Genomic DNA, 24,816 nt, shown 5'->3' with positions numbered 1-24,816 from the left:
TCGAATCAACACTTTTCAACCCTTTGTGCCTCGCGATTAAACGCTCTTCATCGATTCGCACCTCTTTTAGCGAGGGCTACGATATTTGTGTGTGATGCATGAATTTGAAGACGATTCCATACATCGAAAACCATTCAGTTGGCAGTGGAATCGAAGTGGAAGGAGATACCACCTATTGTAGCTTTGTTAGTTGATCGCGGTGACACTTGGTACCCAAGCACTGTTCCCAGGCACAGTGCCTTGCGGACACCAATGCCTTTTGCAAGGCTCTCAGCCTTGGATAGAAGGTAAAATCATTTTGTTTAGGTTCCGGCACCAGCCGTCCGCAGCCACGTGAGCATTAAGGCATGTTTACTCTCGCGCACCACCGTTCTTAATTCTCTTTTTATGGGCAGATTTTACACTTCCTGCCAAGTGTCTAGGCACGACGTGTAAACAGACCTTAAAACTGTGCACTATCAGTCAGGGCGACGCAAAAATTTTGCCCTTCGCTGAACTGTCCACACACCAAGTGTGAACGCCATCTATGGTAAGTGCTGGCCTTGTTAAATGCAATATCAGGCCTCGGCATCTTTTGTGAGGTCACTGTCATAAAACCCGAATAAACCAGTTTGATCTTCCATGTGAAGAGCAGCCCGAGAACGCGAAACATGGAGCATTCTGCCATCACTTCTCGAAGAAGAAAACGGTGGCGATTGAATCCTATTTGTCTTCATGTCAATCCCAGTACAACCCAAAACAATGTCCCCCAACGAGATCGCACCATCACTTTCTTCACTTTCGCTCACCATCTCCCTAAAGTTGTTTTCATTCGTTGTTGTGTCTAGCGTACTTCGTTCGTCACAGGAGGGTACTTCCGATATTGTATCAATATCTCGGTTTTCTTCGCTCTCGCTGTCAGAGTAATATACGATTTGCCCTCCTCTGCACTTCATTTCTATCTCCCGGATAACAGAATCGTACACAGGCATCCCACTTTCGTCGACGCCTCCGTATGGAGAGCGCCCAAACGGTGCGTGATGTTCCCGCCTTTTTCGCCTGGTGTTAGGCGTTAGTTTGTCGTACCCAGGTTTTATTATCAGGACATCGAAAATTCCATTTTCAGACTCGTTTTCATAGCGAGGTTGAAAGAACAGGTATTCCAGTGGATTGGCAGATGGTCTACCCAGGTGATCGATATTTTCATACGGGGAATTTTGATCGTCTCGAAGCTGTCGTTCGTGTCTTTCTCGCGAAGTCCTCCTTCCCAGGAAAGGCAGGGTTTTCAGTGGGTTTTCGTACATGCCAGGAAGATGATAGCGCTCGTGCTCTGCATTTGGCGCGAAAACGCCGCTGATGTGAATTGTTGCATATGGCGTTATTTCTTCTTCATCCGGGACATTTGGCTTACGGCGTCCTGAAGGAAAAAGAAAAAACTTTGTTAGTGCTCAATAACCGTCCTCTTTAGTCGACTAAAACAATATAGGCTTTCTTCATGTAACATATGAAACATCAGAGTGCCAATGTCTACACTGGAGAAGTGTCGTGCCAGAGTTAGAATTTAAGATTTTGTTTTAAGCTTGTTCTCTTCAGGACAACAGAACTTTTCTTATTTTGTGTAGACAACTCTTTTCAGAGGCACCCAGCGAAAACGTTAGAGCAAAACACTTTAAATAAATTTAAGTGTCAGAAAGTTTCAGACAAACGGAATCTTATTTCCAGAATTTTTGAGCTGTTTTTGGCTTTACGGCGTTATTTCGAATTTTTAACGAGCTATTTGCGTCTCCGAAAACAAAATGAATTAGTTTTTCAGTGTTACGAAATTTTGAGCTGACATTTTACTATAGTTTTTCTTTAAAACTAAATTTCTGAAATTGTTAGGTGCCCCTGTCTTTTCGAAGGTCAAGACCAATCAACTTGACGGTGGTTTCCGCCTTAAAGGGGTGTGCCGGAGGGAGCACTCCCTAGTAATGCCTATACGGGGACGTGCCGCTGGGTAGGGTATGATTTTTGGCCCCCATGGTCGGAACAGGGTATATAATTTCAAGCGAGTCTGTCCTAATCAGGGTCTGGACCGGTCCTAGACAGGGTATGGCTGCAAGACTGTCGTCGAGTATTTAGCAATCCGAGATTGGAGACGCTTACCTTAGTCTGAAATGTCAGCCGTCTCTTCCTCCTAACCCCCTGTGGGTTAGGGGGAGGAGACGGCTGACATTTCAGACTACGTTTATCTGTATTTATTTAGCAGGTCATCAGTCAACATTAGGTCATTTTCAGGACTTGATATTAGCACTATTGGTTTCAGTATATAGTATGGGAGAGGATTATTTTTGTCGAAGACAGGGTCAGGATTTCAAACCCCCAGCGGCACCCCTATACAGAAACATGGATCATGTACCCCTTTCCTTCCTCCCCCCCCCCCCCCCCCGAGGGGTGTCCTCTTGGAGAGAGTTCACTGTATGTTCATATTTAAGGAGCACAGGAGCCTCTGTGACAGGTGCACAAAAGGGGATAAAGAAGGAAAGTCGAGTGGGGGAGAGAGCTAGTATGCCAACCCTATCACTTCCGAATGGCCCTTCCACAGGCTTGGACCACAAAGGAAAAATACAATCCGTCAGAAGTCAAACGTTCGTTTAAAGGTTACAATACTCACTGTACGTTCTGCCCAGCATAATCACAAGCACTATTACAAGGAAGAAAAGTACGGATCCGCCAGCTGAAACAATGATGATCTCAGTGATTGTCAGTCCTAGAATGAAGGCACGTAAAAAAATGATCAAATAATGACGATGGTAATAGTTTATCAGATTTTAATTTAGGCAAAACGTAAAGTATGAAAACCCAAAGCAAAAAAGCGCATTTCTTCAAGTATGAGTGAGAATAAGTGTGAGAACGACTTCTCGCAGCAGGCCTGTTTCTTGTTGTTATTGTTGTTTTCTTTTTCTTTTTTTTGCCGCAATAACGGTACCTTAGCGTCAGTAAACAGTTGACAAGAACAACCTAACTTCGAAAGAATGGAATTTTCAATCTAGTCGAGCTTTGTTTTCCTTGGATTCTAGCTGACGATCTCCTCACAACTTTACAGGTCATCTTCGATTAGCTTCGAATATTTTTCCTGGTAATGTTTAGTTCAGTATCTTCTCAGTCATTTGAACTACCTTCGAAAGCCATTAATGACACTGGACTACAAAATTTTAAACTCATCACGAGACTGTAATTTGCATTACAAGTAAAACCCCGTTTTCAAACAAACAGTACGTTATCTAAATAAGTCATAAAATGGTGATAATATGACATTGTAAACTGAGGGAGGAATTTGATTAATCATGCAGGATAGCTTTACAAAACTAACCTTGAGGTAATGTACGGTTGACCCCAGTTTCACCTGATGAGTCGACAGGCCCTGTAAATTAAAAATTACAGTGCTAAGCTACTATAAGACTACGGAGTCATTGGAATGGAATAATCACTTTGGTAACGAGATCAGTCCCACGGTACCCATATCCGAAATGTACAACAATTATAAACACCTTAACTGATCATTCCATTGCTCAGGATTACTTCAATCAAACCTCCAAACGATCAGATAAACTTTCAATTAATATTTTACCTGAACAATTATGATCATTGCACGATATTTTTTCGGTGAGCGCTCCCAGCGAAGAACAATTTTTTCCTCCAAAGCGCGCCCCGTTACAGAGGCGATTCCTCATTTTAAACCCTCCTCCGCAGGAAGCTGAACACGAGCTGAACGGACTCCATTCTGACAGATAAGCGTCTTCTGAAAAGTATCCAAACAGAAGAGAACATTGAGAGACTTCATCCTTTAAAGTTTTTAGAAGGGAGATGTTAAAGTAAAGTCGTTTTTCACTGGAGCAGATTATTATAAACGATACAGCTAGATGGATCATCTGGGTGCGTGTCTCTGCTGGTCGCTGTAGTATGAATCGATTGGAAGCCCACCACTCTCCAGGAGAGTAGTAAGCATCCAGATTGGGACACTTTCTATCACAGGTTTGCCCTCAGCTTTTTCTCAGGTTTCCTGAACGGTGTTCTGGTACCCATAATACACCTGGATAGAGAGATACAATGTGCAGTGAAGAAAACGACACGACAAGAGCGAAGTGCTAACCCCCACAGAAAATAGAACCTAGTCATTTGTATTGGCATCTTTATTTTGGTGATCAGTTACGTTATTCTCGTGATCTGTATGATCAATTATGTATTAAAGCGAATAGGAGAACCTGGCTGCTGATCACTAAATTCGTCTTACCTGGTAAACAAACAGTTATGTTACAATACTCCCATCGCACTGAAGGATTCGTAGTGTAACACCATGGACCGTGAGGGGCCTGACCACCAGGGTTCCGGCATGCATTTCCAGCGTCTTTTAGTTCAGGGAAGTCGTTTGGTGTTCTGTAGTGCCGATGAGGACACTGGGAAGACCAAGACTGGCACGTGTAACCCGACCGGGTGACGGAGATATTTCCATGATACGACTGGCCATCGCCATAGTAACACGCGTCTATTAAAAGGAGATACACGAGGTTACTAAACTTATTACAAGGCTGGGCACATACTACAGCAGCTGACTACAGTCACCGTTATTTTAACCATCAGAACAAGTTTTTTAGGGTCTTAGCTATAAACTGTAACCTCACCCACACAAGGCGAAGAGTAGACTGCTTATTAAAAACAAAACGAATCAAAGAGAGAGAAGGGGAAGGAAAAGTGAAAATAATAATAATAATAATTAATGATGATGATGATGATGATGATGATGATGATGATCATAATAATAATAATAATAATAATAATAATAATAATAATAATAATAATAATAATAATAATAATATTAATAATAAAAAACCCTGGAGGAAACTGGTAAATGTTAAAGAAGCATCTCCTCAAGATTTTCAAAACGAGTGATTTGGGACAAGTTTAATTTTCTTTAGAGGACTTGCTACAGGCTCGAAACTGCCATTCTGTGTCTCGAAAATACCGAAAGAATTTGGTGACACTTGCGGACAATCAACATGAGTAAGTGAAAATTATTAGAATCCTCACTTGCGTGCTTGGCAGTAAATTGGTGTATAAGTAATAAGCATAATTTTTATTTCACGCTAACTACTTACCACTTATGTCTTCTCTTGATTTGTTTCCTGCGAGAGAAGTCAAGAACGAGAATTTTCCACTTCAGTAGATGGAATAACAATTTGTTTTAGCGTATGCTCATGTAGTGCACATATTACCTCCATTTGTGCTTTCAGTACAATTTAATTATCAGTTCCCGTAAAATAGATTAGGCCCTCAGCATCAGGGCCCGGTTGTTCGAAAGCCCGATTAACGCGAATCCCCGATTAATAGTTAAACGAGGTTTTCATTTCGCTCTAAGCTCAATTAAGCTAATGGTTAAAAAAAAAAGTTTAAGTTAAAACTAAAGGATGAAAATCTTTTGGAAGTATCTTTATTGATTAGTAATTAAACTTTTATCAAAGCCTTCACTTCAACCCAGTATTATCTTAACCTGTTCAATTCTTTGGTCTAATCGAGTCTAACTACAATCGAGGTCAAAACGTTCGGGACACATGAACTTTTTTACATAAAAACAAGACAGTTATTTACCCCCCCCCCCCCCCCCCCAAACAATGTTGAGAGTCAGGAGAAAATCTTGTACAGTTTATCGACTTCAACATTGCTGTGGGGGTGGGGGGGGGGGGGAAATAAGTTTCTAAGATTCTTTTTTAGACTTTCAACTATCGGCAAATTTATATTTTCACCAAAAAACTCAGGCAAAAATGTCAAGTGTCCGGAAACCAATTGGCCAGGATTGTAGTTTGAAAATTCATTTGCCTGTCGATCTGCATTTTCCAGGGTTACTGACTTGTTCCTACCGTTTATACCACAAACGGCCATAAATTTTGGAAACTCCAAGGCAGTTTGTTCATGTTGGTAAGAACAAATTACGAAATTTGAAATAAACGCGCTAGTTACTTGTTGGAGGAATTACGTTACCTTAGCTACTGTTAGCAGATCAGCAATGCCTTATGGCTTACCTTCAAGTTCCCGAGGAAAATAACATTCGGGAATTGTACCACCGTTTCGTCTAGGCAAATTTGTGCAATTGATCAAGTCAAAACCCCCTCTGTAGGTAACATATATAGCTTTGTTTCCTTTGATGGCTTCGTTCAATTGGCGAGCTCTAAGGTACTCAGTTTTGCAATGCTGTTGAACCATAACCTCGCAAGCTTCTCTACAAAGAGGACGCGGACGGACTCGCGAAGACGTATTGTCGCATCTCTGAAAGTAGTGATTACAGTACGCTAACTGTACAGTTTGAAGGCATCTGTCAGAAATGTCCCCTTTTGAAAGGTAGTAAGCCTCGACCATTTGAAAATTATACAGGTTTTTTTCCATGTCCTCTTGCCTTTGTTTTGAACCATAAATCAGGCTATCCCCAAGTATGCTTGAACAAATTCCCCTTCCCTTGTACATGTATGGATAGCATTCTGTCGTCGGTAATGCAGGGGAGGGGTGGGCTGGAACGCATGAATTGCTGATGAAAAATAAAAAGGAATATGTAACAATTATACACTTCACTCGGCCTAAACATTTCAATTTCATAGATATTTTAGTGCCAGTATTTGAAGGAAAACAAATGGTGCTTGACGTGTCCAGCAGCGAGTAAAAATTCTCTGCTTCAATGGCCTGTTACTTGTGCTCGGAGACATCTTTATAAAAAAAGATCCTGTAGCTTTGTGCTTTTTGTGCGGGTTTCTTCATAATTCAAAGCAAAGTTTTGCAAAATGTATTAAGACATAGCGGAAGAACATTGATAAACTCAATTTCGTCCGCCATTCTTAATTCCCAAAAGAAAACGATAGCTAAGTCCAAATGCAATAATCTAATAATGATGTCGCAATCTTGGAGGAAAAAGTCGCTTCGTTGCACAGGAATAAAGTTCAGATTTGACAACAACGGAAGGCGGAAATCTAGTTTCGGCAAATATCTATCGTACATGCATTGAGAAAGCGGAAATAGGGTCTTGGCAAAATATTTTTCGTTTATTTAAAGTCAAGTTTATCCGGATTGGATTATGTCACCGTCATATCAGTTTTTGTCTCCTCAACTCACCTCGGATTGCTGGCTGGCAAGGATGCGTTGTCATTTTTGCCATGAGCGTAGGTATCTGAAAAACAAATGAAAAATGATGAATTAATAAACAAGTAACATGGATAGATATTTTTTAATAAGCAGAACAACCAAGTTCTGTTATCCAGCCATTGTAAAAGATTTGATAGACGATTCAGGTAATTCATGAGTAATTTTACCCTGTATATTGATTCAAAATGGATCGAAAGTGATTGTCAGCAGAATTTTGTGAGACATATGCAATACGAGTTCGAGAAATAACACACCTAAACCACAGGAAACCTAAAAATGGTGGTTTTTGGTTTGTTTGTTTGTTTGTTTCTGGAACTGTAATTACTTCCAAGATGCCTAAATATGGGAATGGTTGTTCGGATTAAGATATCCTCAGGTGCTTTTGCGGTAAAAACAATACGTCAACAAAAAGGTTCTTACAGAAATAGGTGGGTCAACAGTTTAAGAGGTAAATTCTCGATATTTTCGGGACATTTCTTACATTAATTGATACAATAATGGGCTAACTTTATATTGAAAAGAGTTTTATCGCCGCAGATTTTTTGTTGAAAAACAGCGTACCTTATTTTTAATTATTTATTTAATGCCTGTTTCAGTCGTTAGCAATTCCACACCATTGGTGACAGGTTTGTGGGCATTGCGGCATTTGAGGTGGGGATCTTTTCCGTGCGGGGGCTATTCTGTGCTCCAGTACATAAAGCGTAATAATTTATCATAAAAAAATTGAAGAGGATTTGAGGTAACTTCCATTTAGCTTTAAGATTGCATTATAGATCTCTTTAGTGTCATATTCCCTTATATTTTACTCTCATTTCAACACCACTAAATACACACAACATCCCACCCAACGACAGGCTGTGTCCTTGGGCGATAAAGGAAGAGGATGGTTATTCAGGCATTCAAGTTTTTTTGGTATCCAGTTTCAATTAAATGCCGATTTGCGTTCTTCTTGTCTTCGGTTTTTGGTTTAAATTTCGCAGGTTTTTGCCAAAGAAATGAAAAAATGAAGACCGACTGATAACAAATGCTCGCGTGACAGGGAAATACTGACATACTTGATATATATTAAAACCTGTAATCAAAACATGCGGTTTTGTTTTCCTTTTGCCCTCCATTGCAAGTAATCGTGTTCTCAGTTCTTGTCAAATTGTATGAATGCCGTGTTATGAGAAAAAACCTATTAAGCCCGGGGCCGGGTTGCAAAAGCAAACTTGTCACCGGCACAAGTCTGACGATCACGTTATTTACGAAATGTGTTCTGAAGGGCCCAGCGCGGAGAGTTTTGAAAGGGCAAACCTTCAGTCATATCTCAATGCTTTCCTTTGAAAGCGAGATGGCTAGTGCTAGTGGATATTAGCGTTAATCCTTCAAGTGGGAAGTTACGTAATTAAGTGATTACTTTCTGGAACCTGTCAGCAAACTGAGAAGCCCAGTTGCCTTTGATCCTCGCAGGAAGTCGAACTTTTCTAATTAATAAGCTTCAAAAAAAACACTTTGCTCCACGTTCAGTCTCTTTTCATCTGCGATGGACCAGCATCCAATCCAGGGGAAGTAACAATACATCTGGTTGCTTCATGCACTTTACTGTTACTACATGAAACCAAACTGGGAAGAAGCCACCGTTAACTGTCCACAAAAGCATTACAGTAGTCATGAGGAGTTTCTTTGTGTTATCAATCTCTGAACCCTGGGGCGATTTTTACCTGAAAGTTGCTCAGACTAAAGTAGGAAAACTAATTTCGTTCTCACGTAATAAGCTTTACTATAAATTCCATTCTAATCTTTTAAAAAAGCAGTTTAACGGGGATTAGTGAAATAATGTTTGCTTATCATTTTAGCCGGGGGGGGGGGGGGTGGTCACTATAATGACATTCTCTCCGCTTTTCATTACGATTTAAGTTGTTCAGAATCTTAATCTCATCTGGCCTGAATATTTTGATTTCAATGTTTCTGTGTTATTACCATAGTCAGTGAACATTAAAACTTTGAAACATTAAAACTTTGAACATTAAAACTTTGAAAGAGGGAATCGACGTGACTCGGCAACCTAGACGAATCAAGGTGCCAACCTATTTACAAGAAAATCGGAGTGATTTGTGAACCTTGCTAATTTTCATATGGTTCCTAGGGTAGCTTGTTTTATCTGAAAACGTGTACCACCCTGTTACCCACTTCACCTTCCCCCCCCCCGGAACGACAAACATGTCAGTTATTCAAGTTCTTCATTTATCGGAGAGAAAGAGTAGTGTTAACTGTAACACTGAACTAAAAACAATATAGATATTAAAGCTGTGTATCATACACTTGTATTCGAATCAAAACAAAAACTGTGAGCAACAGGATGATTAAATCAATTTAGTAACCGCTCTTGTGGTTTTGCTCTGTATGGTACTGTATTCGCGTGCATTTACTTTAAGACCACTTATCTGTCGATATTTGCACTTCATTATTTGTTACTCTTACCTTTCTCAGGGAAATACTTTTCCGTATTCCCCAACGCTATAAGCCACGCCATGAGCAAAACCGATAATGGTAGAGTTTCAAAGAGCTGAACAGCCATCTTGTATAGGTGTGTTATGCTTCACAGCCACGCAACTTTAGACAAACACGACAAAAATCTTTCACAACTTTGCTGATACTTCGAATTCACTGTGGGTCACTCTGCTTGACCCCGGTATGATCACACCCTTTCCGTGTCGGTTCCTTAAATATCCGATATTAATTTCGTCTCACAGCTCTTAATCCCCTTGAGCTATATCTTACGGAAACAGATGTCATCGGTCGCTCTAATAATATACTTGTTCCTTGTTATTCCGTGAGTGATACTAAAGAAATTTGAAACTGAACCTCATACAATATAATCCACATCAATAGAACCACAGTAGCACCTTTGACTACGTAGTGTAATGTGTGGTTCTAACATTTTAAGGCGTGTTTTGTTCAAAGGAATACCCGGAATATTAGACGGTATTCTTGTTCTTTTGAGATCTATTCTCCTTTCGGGAATGAACAGATTGTTTTACGAGGATTTCTAGCCGGAAAAGAAAAAAAAAGATCATGATAGCAACTCATTGACTGCAAATTACTCTTTTATTAATTATCATTGCTGTATCATTACTACTGTACTTTTACAATTTTTTTATTTTTATGCATTACTTGCTAAATATAGGGGAATGCAAATAATTTGTTGTTGTTTATGGTGGTATTCTGCCATTAGGGACAGAATGAACGGAATTGTGTTTACTCTGAACAAGAGGAACTGTGTTCTTTTGGGAATGTTTTTAGGTTTATGCAGAACAGGTGGAATGTGTTCCTTGGGAAAATGATACTCGGTCTTAGTATTCTGTCATTCCTGAACGGGAATGTAGTTCAAAGTTTTAGCATTTAAAAAGGTCGAAAAATGGACTTTGAACCTAAAGGAAAGCAATTAAATCGAAATGTTAGAAAGGCTAGGGGACACAATTGATCCAATTTTGTGTTCGTGAAGGGGCTTTAGCTGGTATGCGAAAGGGCCAGGGTTTGAATCACCGGGAGGAACCTCCCCTATTGAGCACTCCCTCCCCACCCCTCTCCCCTTCCGGTGCTTTCAGGAACAGATAACTGTCCAGGGAGAAATAACAGTGTAGATTTTTTAAGCAAAATAAAAGTTATGTTGTTCAATCTCCTTACCTAAAAAGTGCACGTAGGATGGTGAGTTTTTAATGTTTTCTGGCAGCTTTTTATCGACAAATATGTTTGAGTTCCCGTCCTATTATAACAATAAAACGCTTAGACTTGCTTACAAGTCGAGCTCAGAGAGCGCGAAGCGCGATCGTCAGAGCTCGAGCGAGCGAGCGCGGAGCGCGCGCGAGTGCAGGTCCATTCAAAGAGAAGCAAGCGAGCGACTTTGAGAAAGTCTATAAAACGCTCTCCCGTTCTGAAACTTTCAAATAATATCAATCATCGCATTAATTGTAATATAATAGTAATAGATAATAGGAAATAGGCACTAGAAGTAATTAGTTACTGACGGAAGGAGCAATTCGAAAAGTGCTCTTAACCACTCTGCAACCAGGTTAGGAACTTGCTATAAAGACAGATGACATTTAACAGACTGAACTCAAATCTGCTACTGATCAAAGTCTCAAAATTCTGAAAATTGAGACGAGGCTGATACGGTATTCACCCAGAAGCCATCAATGTAGGTGGTGTGGTGTCCACGGACGCGCCTTGCATTGCCATAGTCTCCTCAATACAATTTGGACAAAGGAGAAAATCTCAGACAAGTGGATGAAGAGAATCCACGTTAAATTGCCAAAGAAAGGAAATATTCATCATCTTAAGAACTGAGGAGGCATCTTTCTGCTTATGCGAGGTTCAATTCTATCTGTTACCATCCCCCCGGGCACACCCCCGGGAAAACCCGGCCCGTCTGGCTCGGGGTCGGGAATTTCCTCAAGCGGTCTTGCCCAGGGGTAGGGGGCGGGCCGAAACAACTACTCGCGCAAGGACTTATGGGGTGACACAATGGCGGCTAACCACGCGGAAAAGGCCACGTTTTTCGCTGGCAAGTCCATTGAGTACGTTAGCGAATGGCTGTTGTGCATGGCGTAAATTATACATATCCGTTTCAAGGTCAAACGAAAATTACGCTTTCATTTGAGCTGAGTACGTATTGCATTTCGTAAGATTTCAAAAAAATGTTATTAAAAACGGCTATATTTGCACATTTCCGCCAGTCACAGAGCTGACGTAGACCTGATGAAAGAGAACAAAAAGTAATTAATTAAGTTCAAAACATAAAAGAGGAAAGGATTTCCTCCAGAAGAAAAATTAATAATGGTTCTATTTTAATGGGATTCACTCGCTTCAGCTTGTTTCAGGCGCAGTTTTAATGTTGTAAATAGACTGAGTAAAACATTTTGATCTTCTGGTTGAAAAGCAATTTATTTGCACTGAAAATACAAAAGACGTTATTCCACATTGTTTCTAGGAATTTAAGTGTTGTTTTGTAGAGATACATTTCAATTTTCGAGGCAGTTTGGTTGAAACGCCCTCCTGGTGTATTACTGCGTGTGTCGAGTTTTATAATATTCGCTTTACTTCGGAACGGAGTTAATTGTTCTAAAAATGTAGGATTTTTTCAGGTTCCTGGTTTTGTTTAAATAATAATAATAATAATAATAATAATAATAATAATAATAATAATAATAATAATAATAATAATAATAATAATAAAAAAAATCATCAAAACGAAGCAGTCATTTTTTAGTCCATGTCAGGAGTCCCGGGGGTGGGGAATTGTCTCTTTCTGTGTGCCCGGAGGTGGGGAATAGGACGTCAAGTACACAAATGCCCGGGGGTGTGCCCGGGGGGGATGGTAACAGGTAGAGTTGAACCGCGCATTAGCAAAGAAGCAAAATTCTTCGCAGGATCGACCTGGACAGCATAAAGATTGCACTGGACTCATTGATGCGAGATCGACTAGAGCGCGATTTTGAGAATGCACTGGAATCTTACTCTCTTAAATAATTGACTTCGAGAAGCGGACTTTTGACTCGGTGGACCGTGAAGCGATATGGCAAATCTTGAGGTATTATAGTGTTCACTGAAAGACAATCTTCCCTTTCGATTCACGGTTTGTTTTTGCGCTCCTCTCAGATGACAAAATTTAAATTTCGCCAACAAAGCAGGTTGATAAGGATGATCTTGGATTTGGTGTTGGATAGTAATGACATCTTCTTTTAGAAAATTAATGTGTAATGAAATTAACGTAAACTTCAACCCAAAATTCACATGAGAAAAGTCACTTACTTTAGAAACCTCAGTAAACAAGGCTTGTTTTAAAGAAACGGGTGGGAATGCTCGTTGTCTCGCTTAGGGGTGTAAATTTTGGATTTTGGTCCCATTTTAGGTGTTCTGGGCAAAACGCCATTATATTTAGCCGTGAAGGTCTCGTTTAGGATTGCACGAGAAAAGTTACTGTATTTTATATTTGTCTGTGTTTTAAAACGGTCTCTTTTAGGGGGTCTAAAAAAGTTTGGGCCATGCCCAGATTGGTCTCCTTTAGGGGTTTAATTGAAAATTTCCGACGAGCATCCCCACTCCTTTCATATGAGAGACCTCAACATTCGTTGGATGAACGGAGTGTTCAAATGTTGAGGCAATGTTGAACGAAAGTTTAAACTAATTTAAACTATATTCAACACACTTTAATACAACATTTTCGTTCTGCAGTTTCAACAAAGTTGAACGACCTGTTCAAACGCCCCCGACATTTGGTTCAACAAAGTGTTGGACGCATGTTGAAGCAAACGTTGAAACCGTTTAAACGGACCTTGCTGTGTAAAGATTGTTGATTATGCAGTAGGATAGTAAAAAAATCGAGGTACTGATTCTATTCACAGAAAAATTTTCACCTTTATTGGAGAAAGAGAAAGCCCCACAAAATTAATCACCATCAAAGTTTTCCTACTTTTTGTCTGTTTATCGAACATATCAAGGAATACAATTGAAGCCGAGAAACCAATCATTACAATCTTAAAGCCGCAAAAAACAAAAAACAAAGAAAAAACAAAAACATGAAAATTGTCTAGTCTCACAATACAACCAAAGTTTATCGTCTATTTTGTGACAAACCACGGACACAATCCCTACCCTACCCTAATTCCGATTACATTCCTGAGAAATACGGTCTATGAATCTATCAGCATAAAAAAGGGAATGACAAACGCTTTTTTTTTCTCCTTGTTGCATGCCTTGCCTTCAAGTTTTCAGCAAGTTTTTACTTAACCTTAGGCAATTCAGAATTACGAGCAATAGCTTTTTCATACAGCTCAACATTGGTGTAATCCTTGTCATGCTTCAAAATCTCGATGCGGGTGTCTACGAAGTGATAGTCTGGCAGGTCGACTGTCTTCTTCGCTCTACAAAAGAAACAAACGTTTTCGTATCAGTGATACTGAGCAAGGTACACATGCATAAAACAGGCAGACTCCGGGCAGTAATATTAACTAGAAGGTTCCGACGTTCACCCTGATGGAAGACAATTTTACTGACTTATTCCAGTTCAAATAAACTACTGTCCCGTGTAAATATTGAGTTCTTCCAAGATGGAACTCCAGATGTTGAAAGAAAGACCATATTGCAGTTATATACGTCACTTAAGCAACAGCGAAGTGAACGCTTAGAAAATCAGGCTTGTTTGCCATCGTAACTCAGCGGAAGAGCAGCCAACTGGCACCTGGAACTGATTTATGCATTCGACTCTCAGTAAGATCATTCAAAACTTTTTTGCTCTTTGGTTAGTTCATTTTTTTTTAGCCCTAGCACTAAACCAATTTATGGAACGAACGATCTGTTTTATACGAGCAATTACAGCTCAACATTGGTGTAATCCTTGTCATCATACCTTGACCACCGTAAAGAGATTCAGGCGCTGACGTTTCGAACCTTATAGCCCTTCGTCAAGCCAAATCGGTCTGTTGATCAAAACCAAACATTTGTTTCCACGGCCCCACCAATGCAGCCAGCCACAGTGTCTTTAGAAACTAACCCCCTCATAAAGTTATGGATAAAGGGGGAGGGGGGTAGTTGTAAAGAAACTGTAGGACTGCGTCGCCATTGGGTGGGGGGGGGGGGGGGTTAAAACGAATGTTAACGTTTTTATCAACTCATTTGATCAACTTTTGAATTTCTCTACGGCGGTTAATTTAGCTTATGAACTTCGTTCATAAAACCTAGCCGATTTACACATGTAAACTTACTTGTAAGTATTTTTGAAGTCAGATCGGTAATGGCCACCTCCTTCAACCCGAAGAGCCATATTAACATCACCCTTCAGCACCCCATCACGTGCATACATTTTCTCGGTGGATGGCTCCCATCCGAGTATCTTCTTCTGCATGATTGGGCCATTAGCGGGAAAGTTCACACCGTGAAATCGAACATCGTAGGTAAACAAGGTTCCATTCATGCTGTTGAAATAACGATTACTCTTACTCAGCATCAACGAGAAAGATAAAAATAGCACTTTTAACCCCGATGCACAAACCACTGAGTATGCGCTCGACTTAGCAACTTCCGTTCATTTCCAGGCGCGCCTGGAAGTGAACGCATAATCGATTTATAAATCGCATGTTCTTTCAAAATCTAGACATTATTACTTTGTCTTTCCGCAAATAACATTATTGCAATGAAAATGGCAAAACCGTGAAACCGATAACAGAAACACAGAGGTCATTTAACAGCACTCTATGTTCAAAGACTAATTTTTGCCCCGGCCTGGCAAAACAAATGAGAGGTGAATAAAGCTCGAGGCAAACAAACGCAAAATTTCCAAAGCAAACTGGTGCACGCGCGGTACGTTTGACTGCTGCAGAGCATATGATAGATCTCCATTGCCATCAGCATAACAATGATTAATATAAGGGAAAGCAACACAAAAATTATCTTCTCTTCCTTGTGGTTATTTAGACTGCGATGCTTGATGATGCCTTCAGATTTGTAGTTGAAAACATGCTTAACTGATGTTTGCAACAACAGTCAATAAAAAGAACCTTCGTATAGAAGGGAGAGACAAAATTTAAACTAAAAGGATAAAAGTTACTCTAAAACTCAGTTCTCAACTTTCCCCACCGACAGATTTTGTATCATGCTAACCTTATGTGGCTGGTTACCGTACAAACGGCTTGGTCTTCCAAGGTAATGCTTCTTTCCCAGGAATACCCTTCAGGAAACGTTTTCTTGAAATAGTCTGGTATGTCTGCTGGATACTTGGTGAACACTTTGTTGCCGTACTGGATTGCTGGCGTCAAGAGATCAAAAGAAAACGGCAGAGGTGCACCTTTGACGACAACAAGGTTCATAGACTGCTCTCCCCTAAAACACAAAGAGTAGTTGAAAACGATCAGAAAATGTATCGCTCATATATGAAGATGTAATTTTTTTGTCATAAACATAAACATGACAAGTAATGAAAATGAAAAGACTGTTCAGTACGAGATAGTTCAGGCGTCAACAGAATTCTCTACGCCTCCTCTGAGACTGAACACTGACTGAATGCTTCAGTGTCACGGGTTCCCTCAAGGTACAGGTTGTATTGGCAGAAAAAAAATAGAACTGAACCAGAAAGTCTGGGATATATATAAAAACTGTTCAATTGAGGCCTTACACTGCTGTTTAAAAACTAAAAACTAAAAACTGAAATCCAAGCTTTCGCCGATCAACGGCATCATCAGGGATGAGAAAATATTCCGCGCGCGCTATATATATATATACAAAGAGAGTGTAGGGTGAAGGGTGAAATGTGTAAAAAATGTGACGTATGTGTGAAAGCTATAGAAATAAAAATAGAAATAAACTGCGAGCGTATACAAGGTTCTAATGATGGATTGTACTTGGATTTACACATTTCACCCTTCACCCTACACTCTCTTTGTATATATATATATAGCGCGCGCGGAATATTTTCTCATCCCTGATGATGCCGTTGATCGGCGAAAGCTTGGATTTCAGTTTTTAGTTTTTAGTTTTTAAACAGCAGTGTAAGGCCTCAATTGAACAGTTTTTATATATTTTTAACCATGCCGCTGAAGGACAACATGAACAGATTCTGGGATATATGTTTTACGGAAAATGTTTAGAGAAGACTATTATACCTTTCAATATACTCGGAGAAAGAAAGAATTTTCATGCCGTTAAGTAGCTTTGATAAGTTTCTATCACCACCGAAATTCACCACATTTCGTCAAGTGACGTATGAGAGCGGAGTACCTAATATTCTGAGTATTCCGGTGCAATATTTCATCGCAACAAAGGAAACGCACATTTCATTTCGTCAAGGCGGGTTTGTTCAGTTCTACAGAAGACTCGTCCGCGAGAAACCGCGGCAAAAAAAATTACCTTGTCGATTTCCCGGCCTCATCAAAGAAACAACGTATAAAATGCGCCAGAATCAAGGCATTCAGTAGAGAAAGAGCTGGTATCTCGGCTTCAAACGATCGTAGCTCCAATAGAAATAACCAAGAGATATGATTGAGGGATCTCAATAGCACACAAAGAAACGAAGAGGCCATTGAACTTGGCTGGGGCACTGACCCTATGATTGGTTTCGGTGGAATTTCTGTTTGAAGGGTATTTCAACCGACTCAGAATATTGACTTAAATCGTGACAGAAAACCAGCTTTTTTTTTTAGCGAAAAGTCACCTCAACTTATGCAATTCTGCAAAACTAATCCCTTTTGTCTTCAGAGGGGCATTTTTTTTTTTGCGAAATTTGGATTAGGCTTGTAATTCACTTTTGCCAACATTGTCAGTTTTGCGTTTGAAGGCTTGTGAGCTCCTACAAAAAACAACTGAAAGGTTTTTATCAGATTCTTCATTTTTAAAGCTTTACGGTGATATATAGTTTTCCACGTTTCATTTTGATACAGTGCGCATAGAGAAGATTTCCCGGAGGACACCCTCGAGTGTATACAGTAACCTCAACCATCACTTATCAGTTATCAACTGAATTTCCTACCTGACAGATCGTATAAATTCATTTGAATTCAAATCACCCATGATTGACAGTTTGTCAAACTCCACGACTGATTTCAAATATTGAAAATACAGACTGCAAAGAGCCACGGAATTTCTTAACACCTGTATGCTTCGTCAACATATTGTTCATTTGCTGTATTTTTCATTTACATCTACAAAACCCGCTAAAGTTCAAACGTATTTTGTGCTTCCTGCGATAACATAGAGTCCTACTAGGAATTAGTTCAATGACTGCTAACAATAAACAACTTCATAAACTAAACGAGGATTGCAGAGTGGGAGGGTAGAACTAAAATAGAGGGTACCTTTGAAACTCTGGGAAAAGGCACGAGTTTCGTGATTTTTTTTTTTTAACAAAACCACTCATTTTACGGTCTAACGATAACACACAGGGTATGTGCTTCAATCTTGTATGCTTCAAGGAGAGAAATGACAAGTTTATCCTTTCAAGTGTTATGCGTGGAGTACATATGGACACCAAATTTTTCGATACTGTTGGGGCTTATTACAGAGGGAATAAAACAACAAGGAGGGAGTTTAGCGTTACCTGAATTGGATTCGCGAAGACAAGACTGAAGAGGCCGAAAGTTGAAAAACTTGTTTTGCAAGTGTTTTATGTTTTGAGAAATTCAGCGAATAACTCGTAAAGAAATCTGGTCTGAAGGATGACCTGCCTCTTCGAGCTACCCTGAGCGAGCCAACTTTTCCTTTCAAAACGCTAAGTAAACGATGAAGGAAAATACCACCCAAGTAATCACCCAACTAATCACTGTCTTCGAGCTGCAAAACTGAGATTCAAGGAATTGAATGTTTTGCAGTGTTTACTTACTCGTAAGGTTTGCCTTTTCCTTCGCCTTGAATCGTGAAGGAGTGGCCGTTAACAATTCCCTCTAAGTTCAGCCCAGTCATCATTTCCTTCGCAATCACACTCTGTGAGATAAAAACGAAATTGTTAGGGAAAAATTATTCCTTGATGCTGTCATGCTATCATGTCATATTATTGTTTTCACTATCGGAAACTTATGTTCAAGCAAAAGCTTTCGATTCCCTCAGGAAATCTTAGGCAAGTGGTGTAGGACGTTTGTCGTTTGTCAATCTTTGTCAAGTGGTGTAGGAAATTAATATTCAATTCATTTTTTTTCAATTCAGTTTTTATTTTTCACAAGTACAACGAGATTCAGTACAATACATAAAAAACAATAAACATTTATATTACAAAGGAGGAATGAAAAAGAATTAGGATAAATTTGTTTGGTTTAGTGTGAGCAGTGCCCAAAGGAGCATGCTGCTTTCGAGTTAATAAGCCACCAACAATGAACGATAGAACAAAATCATTGCTAAAAGAATCGAAAGAACAATTTTTTCAGCTCGCTACTTATCATGATGGAGGATATAGAGCAAGGAAGTCGACCTAACAGCAGTAGTTATGCACGGGTTCAAATCACCAAAGTGAATGGGTTTTCAGCGCAACGAGCGCTGCTATAAACCAGAGTGTCACACCCAATCTCAACTTTAATCAATCACGGACACCCTGTCGAAAAGCATGAAGTATATTGATAAACATTAACGATGTCATTAACCTGCCAGGATAACAGTCAATTGATTTTTCTCTCCGCTGCATGCGGACATGGTGAACTGTTTACAGAACTTTCGTTCCACAATAGAAAAAAAGACATTCGGCATATTTCTTGCGAGTGCAACATCGCCCACATCAAAATTAAAATTAACATGTGCCACAACCAAGAAGATTTTAGCCATCAACTCATTATTATTGTCTGACAAAAGGGACACCCTTTTTTAACAAGAAACGTGCTAAATAGGTTATGTCCCGAATGATCTTTCCACTTTTTTTGAGACTGGATCAGAAACGGTTCATCACCTATTTTACAAATGTTCTTTTTGTAATCTCTCTTGGAAGTATTTTGAGAATATCTGGTTTACGCTTCAGGTCAACGCGAAGATTTCACCTTGAAAGATGTTTTGGTCGGTAGGTTAGCTGAGGAATGCGACTTACTAAATTATTTTCTTATTCTTGCAAAATTTCATATTATGGACATCTCGTAAACGTAGGATAATCGCTAACTTTGAAACTTTTATAGGAATGGTTGATGTAAAATACAGAACGAAAAAAGCGGCAAAGAACAATGGGAGAGAAAATTTTCAGGCTAAATGGCAAAAGTGCGTTGATGCCGGAGAGCTCGTTGAGCTTAAAATGATTACATGTCACTAAGTAATTTCTATTGTTATGTAGGTGTTACTGGAAACAAGTTTCTCTTTTTTTTATTGATATTATTGTACTTATAACTAAAAATGGCTTCTGGAAATAAAATGTGAAAAAACCCTAAACAAATAAACAAAACAACAACAACAACAACGACAACAAAACATCCAAACGGATGAATGAACTTGTGTTCCAGAACTAAGGCAAATCAAGTTCTTTACAAAGTTGAATGTCAAGATAAATAACAGTACATTTTTTTGCATCCTGTCTTTAAGAAGACAAGTTAAACTGAAGAGCTTTGGCTAGACATTGACCAGTGCAGTGAGTCATTTTACATTAGAACTGATAAAATATGGATTCAGTAGTCCTCTAATTTATTCTAAATCCCGCGGAATATTTCGTACTCAATTCATGCACAATGTCAATGGCAAATTCCGATATTTAACAATTATTCCACTCACGCTTGTTGGCTCATTCTATCATCTCATATCAAACAAACGTGATTGGAATAGCTGTTTTATTAAATCAAATCAATCCAGAGATATATGCTAAGTCTTGCAGATTTTGTTTCTGTAAGAATAACCAGAAGACAATTTAATGGTCGCTATTTCTCAGGCTATGTATAATGACTCACACAGTGAGAAACCTCCACGTAAGGAGATTTTAGTATCGTTCAACTCTGGTACTTCACAGGAAAGAGGAGCTAGAGCATCCCATCGGTGAGCAGAAGTCATAGTTTCGACTCCGACGACTCAGTTTTTTCTTGTAACTTTGTGTATTTGAGAACTGAAGACAGTTTTACTTTACATTTCACATTTATTTCAATGCTGGTCCTTTAGTTGTGTTCACAGTTGTTGCAGTTTATTGCGGTTGTTGTTGTTGTTTGTAAAAGCAGTAGCAGAAGTAGTGGTTGTTGACACTGTTCAACTATTTTTGTTGTTCGTCTTTTATGCCCAAGCAGACACTGGTTGCTGGGAATGATATTCATTACTTGTCCTATCTTGCGTTGGATAAATAATAACCGATTGCGGATGGATAGAGACTCTTCCCTGGACTTGGTTCAGATTATGGTGGCTTTCATCGGATAGGTTCACACAGTGAAACATCAACAGTCGACGAAACTCGCGTTTGAAAGGGGGACTCAAGGCACCATAAATAAATGGATTGAGAACGCTGGATGTCTGGAGCAAAAACGGTATCACCACAGCCAATGCGTGCGGGGCCTTGTGTATGATGACCCTAATGATCAGTATGATCAGAAACGTGGGGAGCCAACAAAGAGTAAAGGCAAACACCAGAATGAACAGCACTTTTGACAGGTTGATTTCCTGGACACTGACACCATTCAGGGAACTAGACACTCCAGTGTTATGTTCACGGATCGTTTTTAACACGTGGTAGTAAGAGAAGCAAACCAGTAACAGGCAACAAAGGAAGAAAATGGATATGACCATCAGGGTGAAGGTTGTTTCTGCTCCTGGGTTCGTAAAGGTGTAGGCGCACAACGACAAGGCGGGATTGAAATTAAACTCTCCCACACCAACAACTGTGGGATAGAGAACGAAGCAGGCAATAACAAGCCACAGGACAACCAGCATAAACAGCGAACGTTTGCCACCAAACAACTTCTTGTAGTGCTGTTGCTGAACAACTCGAAAGTACCTGAAAGAAGACAACGATTTTTATCGATTGGAAAGACTGTTGCAAGGGCTTGGACTGTTGTAAGTTATTCTTCAAATGTGCTTCAAACGAAAGGATAAAAATATGGTCCATCGACAAGACTCGAATTCAAAGCCACTACAGTAGTCTAGCCTTGAAACTCTTTCATAGCAACTATCTGCGTATCACTTAGTTCTTAACTACCATATACAATACCATGCCAAGTTACAATTAGTACAACTGACACTACCTGTGGATAGCACAAGCTAACTGCGGTGGGAAGCGACATCAAAGTAATAAACATTTAATAGAGATTGTCATTAATATCGAAGATAGAGAAAAGACAAAGCATTACAACCTTTTGCAGCACTGCATATGAATATAAAAAGAAACATAGCTGTAGATTCTAGAGATGGAAATAGCACTGTAGAATTAGGGTTAATCAAACTAAAGCTAAATTATAAAATAGCTCAGTATTTTTGATGAACAGTGGAGAAGTCGATTAAACATACTCAGAATCCAAGATAATCAAGAGCATATTCACTGAGCACATTAGAAGAGATTAAAATCTTACGTAAATTGCGATTAAAAAACACGAGAAGTACGGGGCAGTGCAATTAAGTGAGATTAAGTGCCTTTTAAATCTCGCCATATTGCCAGTAGTCTTACTAATAGCCCTTTTCACGGTTAACTCTGCTTATTTGAATAACAATGAAATCTAGCATGTATGTGAGGCAATTTCGGGCTATTTCGCAGTTTTAGCCCGAAATTGCCTCGCATCGACGTTGGATAACATTGTAATGCAAATGAGAAAGATCAACCGTGAAAAGAGCTATTTGAATGCAAACAACATAATATTCAAATGCTAGACATTTTGGAATAAGCCGGTTTACTGATACCAGAATCTGGTATCATGGAACAGCGGCCTCAAAAGAAAGTCCGCAGGTTCTCTCTCCCTTTCTTTCTTACCCACAGACCGAGCCTTTTCTCTTCGCTCATTGGGGAACGAGCCTGTTCACAGGCTAATAAGTACATATCCAGTGTGATACAAACCCTTGTACTCATGCAATGTACCTGTTTATCGCGGTCAACGCCATCGTCGACATGGAAACGCAAGCCAGGAAGTGTACAAGGAAACCACTCAGGCGACAGGCGGCCAGGCTGAACACAAGTCTTCCTGACACCACAGTGCTTGCAAACAGTGTTCCCGGGATACAAGCATTTAAGAGATCGGTGACCGCCAAAGCAGCGATATACACATTCGTGGAGTTCCGTAGACGCGGATTTCGATGAAGCGCGACTAAAATAAATAGGTTGCCGATCAGGGCGAGGATGACAAGCGTGATGGATGCCATGGACTCAAAAACGACCAGTCCAGCGCTTCTTGGAGGAAGCAAGATTTTAGACATCGCTCCGTTTCGCTTCCTTTTGTCGTCTGTTTCCTTTGGTATGATTTACGCGCGCGTATCCAGTTGTAAAAACGGGGAGCTAATCTTATTCACTTTAAAAACTGTTTTTCGGGCTTCTGCTATGTATTTTTGATAAGATTTATCAGAGCCGTTTTAACACCGAACTTGAAATCCGCACCGGAGGTCCCAAGTTCAATGCCCAACTCTGCGTGGTTGTTACTGCAATTGTTTCTCGGTAGCCGCGAGTTCAACTCTTCTTCGGTCAGGCTTGTTAATAGCCAGATGATCCGCCTCCTGCTAGTTTTGGGGTTTTCGTTAATCATCCTATGTTTAATTTGCATTATTTGTTTGTGAAGCCTAATTGCTCGGCCCCTGCGTAAATAAGGATTATCGAAAGGCAGTCTAAAACTTACGAATGTCAGCAAAAAGCGTAAAAACCTAAGTGAGTTGGACGCGGACGTCGTTAGCTTTGATGAGGAAAAATAGTTCACAGGTTCATCGGGGTTCGAAGTGGAAAGGGACCATTTCAAAACACCGACGAATATTTCTCAGTTTGAGACTGGGCCAAATTTCTCAGAATTAAAATGCCAGGGGGAGTTTACAAAGAACGACTAAACGGATTTAGACGCTAATGGACCGCAGCCGAGTACAGACTGTAATAGACGAGAATTAGAAGATGAAATTTGCATTTAAGAAGAAGAATTTAAAATTTGGTTCACTTTTTCGCGGAGTTCGAGCACACCTAAGTTTTTCGAACGTTTGTGTTGAAAATTCCTTTGTGACCGCAAAGAGCAAGACAGACAGTGAAGTCGGCAAACATCCAATTTGTGTTTCAGAAAGGGAAATCAGGTTCTTTATGAATGTCAAGATAAATAACAGTTGATTTTTTTGTTTCCTTCTTTAAGAAGACAAGTCTTAAGAGCTTTGGATAAAACACTGACCATTGCAAAAAGACATTTTGCACTGGAACTGATTTAAATATTTTAACCACTTATTCGGCTTCCTTCCACATTGCATATTAATTCAGTAGTCCTCTAATTCATTCTCAATCCTGCGGTCTATTTCGTACTCAGTTTATGCACAATGTCAATGGCAATTTCCAATGATTAACATTATTCCACTAGCGCGCATTGGATATTGCATTGACTCATATATATATATACCATGGCCGCTAAGCCAATCAAATCCCTGGAATTGCATTAAAGAATGATCTAGTTTTTAATGAGTTAGAATAGAACATTCGCAGTGATATTAATAAGAGCTCGACCATGATCACAAGTTACTGCTTGCAAAGCACATATGTGGAACAAGCGCCTGCACGCCCCAACAATACGCTACTACTCAGTTGTCCTGAACAGAGTAGACTGTAACAGCCGGTCGTGTAATGAAAAATTGTCTAAGCCCTGAAGCAGACGCTAAGATAATAGTGCTAGAAAAGAACCAGCTTTCTTGCTTGCTAGAATGTACGAGCTCCAATATTCACTGGATATTATACACAAGAAGCTGCTTTGGTTTAATAGATTAAAACACGTGTTAAACAGATGTTGTTGTATCCTGGTGAAAACTTCTCAAATATTTAACAAAGAACCTTTCCTCTAACACGAAGTTGCTCTTAGAGTACCGAGAGCAAAATATTAACCGTTTTCTTGGAGGAAGAACACACTGTTATCATCTTTTTTGGTGGTTTCACCAAGATACACAGGTACGGCTTGAAAAAAAATTGCCAGTTTTTTCAAGTTGCAACCATTATTCCATCCAAGCCACCCACAGTCAAGAAAAATTAATACTACATTCTGTGCATTAGTAGGGTTGTTGTTAACAAAACAGAACCATTATCTTAACGTTTCTAGAGATACAAATATA

The 24,816-nt window shown here is 39.6% G+C and overlaps 3 protein-coding genes across 3 annotated transcripts; all 3 read right to left on the bottom strand.

Annotated features, from left to right (window-relative positions):
• Positions 1-81: 81 nt before the first annotated feature.
• LOC146480440 (uncharacterized) lies at positions 82-9,909 on the bottom strand. Its single transcript, XM_085109603.1, has 9 exons — positions 9,607-9,909; positions 7,114-7,168; positions 6,036-6,535; positions 5,115-5,141; positions 4,253-4,504; positions 3,590-3,760; positions 3,332-3,382; positions 2,633-2,728; positions 82-1,396 (listed from the first exon to the last, which is right to left on the bottom strand). The coding sequence occupies exons 1-9, from the start codon at positions 9,701-9,703 to the stop codon at positions 558-560; spliced, it is 2,088 nt and encodes a 695-aa protein (XP_084965729.1). The 5' UTR covers positions 9,704-9,909; the 3' UTR covers positions 82-557.
• Positions 9,910-13,675: 3,766 nt separating this feature from the next.
• On the bottom strand, positions 13,676-18,576 carry LOC146480439 (GFP-like fluorescent chromoprotein cFP484). Its single transcript, XM_085109609.1, has 4 exons — positions 18,494-18,576; positions 15,784-16,002; positions 14,889-15,098; positions 13,676-14,048 (listed from the first exon to the last, which is right to left on the bottom strand). The coding sequence occupies exons 1-4, from the start codon at positions 18,574-18,576 to the stop codon at positions 13,907-13,909; spliced, it is 654 nt and encodes a 217-aa protein (XP_084965735.1). The 3' UTR covers positions 13,676-13,906.
• A 2,178-nt stretch (positions 18,577-20,754) lies between these two features.
• On the bottom strand, positions 20,755-23,348 carry LOC146480438 (melatonin receptor type 1A-like). The gene is made up of 2 exons (XM_085109325.1): positions 22,619-23,348; positions 20,755-21,547 (listed from the first exon to the last, which is right to left on the bottom strand). Exons 1-2 carry the CDS (start codon positions 22,951-22,953, stop codon positions 20,833-20,835), a joined length of 1,050 nt encoding a protein of 349 aa, XP_084965451.1. The 5' UTR covers positions 22,954-23,348; the 3' UTR covers positions 20,755-20,832.
• Positions 23,349-24,816: the final 1,468 nt, after the last annotated feature.

The sequence above is a fragment of the Pavona decussata genome, unplaced genomic scaffold (genome assembly GCF_977016875.1).
Source record: "Pavona decussata unplaced genomic scaffold, jaPavDecu1.1 SCAFFOLD_53, whole genome shotgun sequence".
In the NCBI taxonomy this organism is placed as follows: Eukaryota; Metazoa; Cnidaria; class Anthozoa; order Scleractinia; family Agariciidae; genus Pavona; species Pavona decussata.
This window is presented reverse-complemented; position numbering and strand designations above follow the sequence as displayed.